The 9,199-nt window shown below is 33.3% G+C and overlaps 1 protein-coding gene across 1 annotated transcript in view; it reads right to left on the bottom strand.

Moving 5' to 3' along the window:
* Positions 1 to 6,587, bottom strand: part of LOC110033049 (probable plastid-lipid-associated protein 10, chloroplastic) — a 37,370-nt gene extending 30,783 nt beyond the window's left edge. Inside the window, 5 exon segments of the mRNA XM_020736901.1 lie at positions 5,851 to 5,908; positions 5,910 to 5,941; positions 6,036 to 6,170; positions 6,254 to 6,361; positions 6,435 to 6,587. Of these exon segments, the coding sequence (XP_020592560.1) occupies positions 5,851 to 5,908; positions 5,910 to 5,941; positions 6,036 to 6,170; positions 6,254 to 6,361; positions 6,435 to 6,458 (357 nt within the window). The 5' untranslated portion in view covers positions 6,459 to 6,587.
* Positions 6,588 to 9,199: the final 2,612 nt, after the last annotated feature.

Here is a 9,199-nt window from a genome sequence, read left to right as displayed (position 1 = left end):
CGAAAGTAATGGGCGGGACTCGCGAACAGGAGAGGGAGGTGAGGCGTGTGTTTGATTTAGGGATTTAGGGCTTTTAAAAGGAAAAAGGAGAATCTATATTCTTTTTTTTATTATTATTAATGTATTTATATATATGTATATATATATATATATATATTAAATCTTATGCGATTTATTTGCGCGCGATGTCGTAACAAAATGGGTGTCCTCCCTAGGCAAAATCAACATTTCAGACGCGCCGATGCAGTCTGTTTTGTCATCTTAGGTCGCTCGGACGACGTCGTCGACAATCGAGTCAAAAAACGCGTCAAAATTTAAATTTCACAAGATTTCGACCCGCGATCGATCGTTTCAAAAGATTTACTCGAGCATTCGACAGGTAACAGTGCAAACGATGTGAATCGTGGCAATCGGACGTGTCGACTCTCTGAATAGCGAAGTTTGTGCGCGGGAGTGCGAATTGTGCAAAAGGCCACCCTAAGGCTTAGGAAGGTCCTATAGGGATCCCTTTTGGGTTTCCTCGTGTTGGTTTCACTCTTCTAAGTGCTAGAAGTCGATACCACACACGCGAAACTCCAAAAGGGGACAGAAGTAGGTTGAATTTCTAGAACGAGGCGGGTCCCATTTCTAAGGTTCTAAGATAGTCGAAGGGAGATCCCTAAGGCTAGATCCTAAACCCTAAGAGGAAGACTAGACCTCACCAAAAATAAGGTCAACAGCTTGCTCAGATATGGTTCGTTTACAACCCTAATGATAATAACTATTTGATTGTAATTTTTCATATTAAACCCAATAATTAAGTCATTAAATCATTTTATTCTAACAAATAAAAGCACTTCTTCATTTTGTTTCGCTTGTAATCAATGAAAGAAAGTGATTTCTCCAGTGAAACCAATCTCAAAATCTTTACTCATGATATTGGCAAACTCGCGACAAATATTTTTATTACTCATAATAGAATATCCTCCACACATATCTATTTGATAATCATATAATATTTTTATTCTTAGAATAAATAAAGTGGTATCCATTTTCTTTTGGTAAAATTTAAACTAATCAAGAAAGAATTTAACCTCTCATAACATGCCATAGGCATTAATCATAGCCCATAAAGTGCCCTCTTTCATTTACATGATAATCAACATGAATATGATTCATTAACCCAAGGAGATTTTTACAAATATATCTTCCACAATTCAATTTAAAAAAACACTTTTAACTTCCATATGATAGAATTTTAATAACACTATCATTGTCAGGTTTCAAGTCTCGAATATAAAAAGTAGAGGGTTGTGTTAGGTAGTCGACAACCAACGTAAATTTTTTGTCGAAAAATCATGACATAAATCCTTTAAATCATTGTGTAAATGCTAGAGCCCTAAAAGCAATACACTATATAGCCTAAATACAGTGAAAAGTGTGCAAGCGTAGCTACACCGGCGTCTGGGTGTAGTGTCAAATAAGCAAGGGTTCTTACATTATGGAAAATTGTCGAAAAAAAAGAGTCCAAAAAACTAATATCAAGATAGGATTGTGGAATATAAGTACCCTCACAGGTAAATGTAATTAGTAGATAATGAGATGATAAGTATCTTATGTCTGCAAGAAACTAAACGAGCAGGGGAAAAGGCAAAGGTGATTGATATCTTAGATTTTAAACTTTGGTATTCAGACAAAAGTTGTACTCGAAATGGTGTATGTGTAATTATAGATAAGTTTGAAAGATAATGTTGTTAAAAATAATAGATAAAATTATAACTTTAAAGATTGTTGATAATAAAATTTTTAATGTTATAAGTGGTTATGCTCCTCGAATAGGTTTAGATATAAATTCAAAAAAAAATTTTAAAACGATCTAAAAGAATTAATACAAATGATACCACTTGAAGAAAAATTTTTTATTTGAGAATATTTGAATTGACATGTTGGTAGATTGGTAGAATATTTTAGAAATATTAATGGTACCTACAATTTTGGAGTGATCAATGAAGAAGATAAAATTATATTAGATTTTACTTTAACGTATGATTTTGTTACTGTTATTACTTTATTTAAGAAAAAAAGATGAGTATATTATTACTTATAAGAATGGATCTAATAAACAAAAATTGATTACTTTCTCATGAAAAAAAGATATCGTTGAGGATATAATGATTCTAAGGTCATTTCAAGTGAAAATTTAAGTACCCAATCTTGATTATTATTTTTGGATTTTAAGATGAGTTGTAAGAGGAAGAATACAATGAAACATTGATATAAAATTAGATTGGGGCATATAAAAAACACAAATAAAATTATTTTTATGAGTAAACTTCATGATTTTAAGGTTTGAGTGGTCTATGAAGAAGTTAATTTTATATGAGAAAAAGTAATGAGCACTATTAAACAAGTTGAAAAAAGATATACTATGAGAATCTAAAGAAAAAAATTTATAAATAAAAATAATTTGTGCTGGAATAATAATATACAAGAAAAGATAAAATATAATAAGTGTTATAAAAATTGGTTTAAATGTAAAAGCTTAGAGAACTGAGAAACTAAAAGGCGGCCCATAGGGAGTAAAAGAATAATTAGTGATGTTAATTCTGCTTTTAGTGATATTTATAATAGATTAGATAATAATGATGATAAAAATATATATGTATAAACTAGTCAAATAAAAAGAAAAAAGAATAAATAATTGATAAAGAGTATTAAAGATAAAAATAAAAAATTTTCTTGGAGAAACATAAACATAAGTGGGTTAGCAATTTTGATAAACTTTTCAATGAAGTTTTTGAAAATATGACCGACCTTAGAGATCATAATATCAGTAATAATAATAAAATGTTTATTTTTACCGTCGCATTCGTAAAAAGGAAGTTAATGAGGTTTTAAAGAAAAATAATGATGGAAAATTAGTAAAACCTGATGATATTCCAACAACAATAACAACAACAACAACAAAGCCTTAATCCCACTACGTGGGGTCGGCTACATGAATCATTTTTCTCCACTGCGTCCTATTTAGTGTCATATTTTCATTTAGTTCTAGTAAATTAAGATTATTTTTAATACAATAAGCTCAAATCTTCCTAGGTCTACCTCTGTCTTTCTTAACACAAGTCCAATCTAAAACATCTACTCTCCTAATCTGATCATCAGATGGTCGACGCTTAATGTGACCAAACCATCTAAGACGAATTTCTCTAATTTTGTCCGTCACAGAAGCTACACCAACCCTATCACGAATATATTCATTTCGCATTTTGTCTCTAAGTGTAAATCCACTCATCCACCTAATCATTCTCATCTCGACAACACTTAACTTGTTATTATGCTTCTCTTTTAAAGACCAACATTCAGCGTCATAGAGCATTGCAGGTCTCACCACCGTCTTATAAAATTTTCTTTTCAGTCTAAGCGGTACTTTTCTATCACACAAAAGGCCCAAAGCATTCCTCCACTTCAACCAACCAACTTGAATTATACTATTAACATCCCTATCTATATCACCATCGCTTTGAACAACGGACCCAAGATATCTAAATCGTTCACACTTTTAAATAAAACTCACACTCCTGTCACTAGAGCTATTACTACTAAAATTACATTCCCAAATTACATAGAGCTATTACTACTAAAATTACATTCCCTGTATTCAGTTTTAGTTCTACTTAAACGAAGGTCTTTAGACTCCAATGTAGACCTCCATAATTCAAGTTTTTCCTGGGCTTTTTCTCTAGTTTTATCCACGAGAAGGATATCATCAGCAAAAAGCAAAACAAAATGATTGGAATTGTTATCACTGATGATCATGCATGGACCTCAAGTAAAAATGTTAACATTGATGTATTTGAGCATGTAGATTCTGAGCACAAAGAGGACTCCAGTGAAGGAACCATTTGTAATGTAACTGACTATCTTGGATCCAGTCATTTGAAATGACAATCATCATTGCGGCTTACAAGTGGAAGTAAGAAAAAAGATGGTGTCATATACTAAAGAAATCTGATTTCACAACTCGTTACGACATGTACTAATATTCTATAGAGGTGTCAATCCAGAGCCGACTCGAAACTAACATGACCCAAACCTAACCTGTGTATTATACTAGTCAAAAATTACAACCAGAACCCGAATAGCTCTGCCCCGCCTTTAACCCACCAACCTAAACCCGATCTACGAAGCCTGTTTAACATAAGTAATAACAGCTATTTGGGTTTAAAGCGGGGGTCAATTTCGAGTCAATTTAGGTCAGTTTCAGGTTGGTGGATCAACTCGACCACAAATCAATCAGACCCTGACCCAAAAAATTAAATGGGTTAGAATATTTAACACAAGCCCGACCCAAAAATCTTTTGGGTCAACTTAAACACAGTTTTTGAGTTGTGTTCAGGTGGAATTGGTATGGGCCTATCATATCACTTACACCAACATCTACTACAGAAGGTTATGAAAATACTAGAAGAAACTGCAGAAATTTATGAAGATATATTTTTGTACTTTATTTAAATGAAACTGTTAAAAGATCTCACTTGTGCCTGAGCATAAGATTAATTACATATGTTTCTTTTATAATAAACTTGATGTACGAGTATAATGAGTGATATTTTGTTTCTTGTTATTTCATCGTTCTATTATGCTTCATGATTTTTTTAGATCAATGATGAATAACAATGTCAGGAAAAAAAAATTATTGCAAAAGTTATATACGTAATATATGAATACTATATTTTATATATTAAGCGTACTTCTTGCATGACTTCATCATATATCAAAGACAAATAGATTGGAGATTTACTTTTGAGTCACCCAGAGAGATTTCAAATGTTTCATATGAAACAAGAAGTTTTTCAAGATCTGTTGGAAAAACTACACCAAAATCATGGCTTCCATGACTCCTCTAAGATGACTTTAAGAGAGGTATTAACTATAACCCTCAATATTTTATCCATAATGAGTCAATTAGGGCACTCATGAAGCGATTCCAACACTCCTCAGAAATAATTAGTAGATATTTTTCAATTGTTTGGATGTTTTGATTAGTCTATCTTTCAAAATTTTTAGACCTAAAAATCCAACATTTCAAAGCATGACCAGAGAATTTTTGCATAATCCTCGGGAGTGCCATAAGTTAAGGTAAATTTCAGCATTCATATTTCCAATATGATTTATGTACACGACCAATCTAAGGATCTTAGTTCCATGATATACATATGGGATTGCATTTGAGCTATTGATGGAACACATATTGATGCGCGTGTACCGACAGATAGTTTACTCCTCGGGCTAGAAAATCCCGCTCAAGTTGGTTGAAGCCCGTAACTCCATGGTACCTCGAGGGAACCTTCGGTCGTCTCTGACATAAGAGTGAGTCATTTGAGCGTAAATTGTCGAATCTGCTTGGATGATCTTTGGCTAGCGTTAGCCAATCGTTCTTCTGATCGCCATGTCAATTTTCGATGGGCCCGCCTTTGCCACATCATCCCTTCCTGAGCCGTAGGATTACCTCGAGACTCATGCTGACACATTTATGTGTACAATAAATGATAAAGTTTAGAGTGTTATGTATGTAAATCCCCCTTTTAATTTTAAAAGCCACAAATGATTTCAGCGAATATAGGTTTTACATTAGGAGATGCAACTTATACGCCATCTGAAAAGTTGGATGTAAGATTCCTCTTGACTAATACCTAATATAATTAAAAGAACTCATATGAAAAAGTTCACATAATGAGTCGCTTGCAACAAACAAATACAACATAAACAATGCCTGCCTAAATAAACAATTCCCACCACATTTATATATTTGCATTTTATTATTCTAATCTACTAAAAAGCACATAAATTGCTGCAATTATCTCTTACCTCCAACAAGTTTGCAAGGCTCCACCGCACAATATTACGGACAATCCCTCCAGTAGTTAGACCTTTCAAATTTCTGAAAAATTTGCCCTACCTACACAATCACTGAATTATTTAGCCAAAAAAGTGGCCAGTAATACTGAGAGCCTCAAAACTGTCAGGATTCGCAATGGATCGAAAAACTTTGCCTGAAAGATGGGGAGACGGGCAGCGGCCTCGAAGAGGACGAGAACGTCGGCCGCAGAAGTATAACCAAGTCTCCAGGTGCCATCAAGGGTAGAAAGATTCACCTCGGAGCCCGCGCCGAACTTCTCCACACTCACCTATGGTCAATCAGCTACCATATTACTATCACTGAATTTTAAATAATCGTGTTAGAAGCTGGGAGATTGTGGTGTCAATTTACCAGCGCCTCTTCAATAGAGGAACGCTGTTCAGCGGTGGCTGAGATGCCGCGTTGTGTGTTCTGGACGGCTCTAAGGAGTTCATGCTTCCTACTCTCCAGCTCCGCGACCTAGAAAGATAACTGGGAGTAAGGTGGTTAAAAAGCGCAAAAAAGAAGAGTTGGAGACTAAACGGACGAATACATTGGCTGTGGAAGCAGCGGCCATGGCGGGAGTGGAGGCGGCCGCTGCGGTTGCCGAGATGACCGGATAGAGTACGCATGGTTTCTTCGAGGGCCACTTCGCGAAAGAATTGGACCTGGTTTTGTGAAAGGGATGAAAGTAAGTGTTTGCCGCGGACATTATATATATAATTTACAGCATAAATTAGTCTTCATGGGCCAATGCTATTTGTTGATGAGTCAGTCGTCTTCCATCTAGAAGATTTCTTAGTCAAAGTGGATCAATTTATCTTTTTTGTTGATTTCATTATGCTAGATATAGAGGAAGATAAAGAGATACCTATCATTTTGGGGACCTTTTTAAGCCACGAGAAGAGCAATGATAGATGTGCAGAAAGGGGAATCAACAATGCACGTTAATGATCAAACTGTTACTTTTAACATTTCAATATCAATGAAGTATCCTACAAAAGGTAAAGATGATGAATGTTATAGAATGAATTTTATCAGAAATCTGAGTGAATGTCATTTCAAAACTACTTATGAAGAAAAATCTGAAGAACAGGATTTTGAACACGAGCAAGAAGGGGAATTAGATAAATGTGAAGGTCTTTTTAAGGAAGATTCAAACTATGTTCGAGAAAGTTTTGAAATATTGGACATGATAGAAAAAGATAAATCATTTTGTACATCATTAATCTTTTTGTCCATCGATTGAATAACATCCTGAACTTGAGTTGAAGTTACTTCCTACTCATTTAAAATATGTCTTTTTTAGGTGATTCCTCTACTTTACCAGTTTTAATTTTCTCAAGGTTAACGATGGAAGAAGAAGAAAGCTTGATAAAAATTCTAAAAAAATTTAAGAAAGCCTTTGGATGGACAATAACTGATATTAAAGGAATCAGTCCTTCAATTTGTATGCGTAGAATTCATATGGAAGAGAACTGCAAACTCAGGGTTGATCCTCAAAGGAGATTGAATCTTGTTATGAAATAAGTTGTTAAGAAATAAATTTTAAAGTGGTTAAATGTTGGAATTATCTACCCTATTTCAAATAGTGCATGGGTTAGTCCAATTCACTGTGTTCCTAAGAAAGGGGGTAACTGTGACTGTGAATGAACATATTGAGTTAATACCTACTAGACAAGTTGCAGGGTGGTGAATATGCATTGATTATAAAAAACTAAATCTTGCTAATAGGAAAGATCATTTTCCATTACCATTTCTTGATCAAATGCTGGATAGACCGGTTGGGCATAAATACTTTTATTTTCTGGATGGATATACTGCTTACCACCAAATACAAATAACTCCTAAGGATCAATAGAAAACAATTTTTATCTCATTTGCTTTTAGAAGACTGCCCTTTGGTTTATGTAATGCCCCTGCTACATTTCAAAGATGTATGATGACAATTTTTTGTGATTTAATTGAAAGAGGAATTGAAGTATTTATGGATGATTTTTCAGTGTTTGGAATTTCATTTGATTCATATTTAGAACATTTATCAAAAGATCTTAAGTGCTGTGAAGAAACAAATTTAGTCCTTAATTGGGAAAAATGTCAATTTATGGTAGTAAAAGAAATTGTATTAGGTCATCAAATATCAGAAAATGGTATGGAAGTAGATCCTGCTAAAATTCAAGTGATCGCTAATTTACCTTATCCAACCAATGTAAGGGAAATTAGGAGTTTTTTAGGATATGATGGATTTTACAGATGATATATTAAAGACTTTTCAAAGATTATTAAGTCTTTATGTCATTTACTGGAGAAAGATGCAATTTTCAACTTTGATGAAGAATGCCTTGAAGTTTTTGAGTTATTAAAAGAAAAATTAGCCACTGCAGTAATTATAGTTTCACCAGATTGGGGAGAAATTTTTGAATTGATGTGTGATGCTAGTGATTATGCTATTGGAGTTGTTTTAGGACAAAGATAAGATAAAATTTTTAAAGTAATTTACTATGCTAGTAAAACTCTTAATGAAACTCAAATTAACTATACAACAACTGAAAAGAGTTATTAACAATAGTATATGCCTTTGATAAATTTTGATCATATTTAATTGGTACTCATTGTGTAGTGCATACAGATCATTTTGCTATTAAGTACTTAATGAAAAAGAAGTATGTTAAACCTAAACTTATAAGATGGATTCTTCTTTTGCAAGAATTTGACTTTGAAATAGCAGATAGAAAGGGATTTAAAAATCAAATTGCTGGTCATTTGTCCAGGCTTGAATCAGAAAAATCACTCTGTTTTGAAAAAGAAATTAATGAACATTTTCTAGATGAAAAATTGTTCAATATTAATGAGTGGCGTGTTCTGTGGTATGCCGACATTGTAAACCTTTTTGTTAGTGATATTATACCCTATAGAATGACATACCAACATAAAAAGAAATTTATTTCTGAAGCTAAGACTTAAAGGATATGATTATTCGAAGATGTGTACCATTAGAAGAAACTTATGAAATTATCCAAAAATGTCATAATTATGATTTTGGGGGACATTTTGGTGTTGATAAAGCAACATACAAAATTTTACAATCTAGATTCTATTGGCCTGCAATTTTTAGAGATGTTAATGAATGTATCAAAACTTATGATAGATGTCAACGAGTAGGCAATATTTCTAGAAGAAATGAGATGCCCCTCAATTATATGCTAGAAGTTGAAATATTTGATGTTTGGGGATTAGATTTCATGGGACCATTTATACCAATCTTTCGGAAATTTATATATTCTGTTAGCAGTGGACTATGTATCCAAATGGATAGAA

This window comes from Phalaenopsis equestris, unplaced genomic scaffold (genome assembly GCF_001263595.1).
Source record: "Phalaenopsis equestris unplaced genomic scaffold, ASM126359v1 Scaffold001081, whole genome shotgun sequence".
Classification (NCBI taxonomy): Eukaryota; Viridiplantae; Streptophyta; class Magnoliopsida; order Asparagales; family Orchidaceae; genus Phalaenopsis; species Phalaenopsis equestris.
The sequence above is the reverse complement of the archived record's forward strand: the minus strand, read 5'-3'. Positions and strand labels throughout refer to the sequence as shown.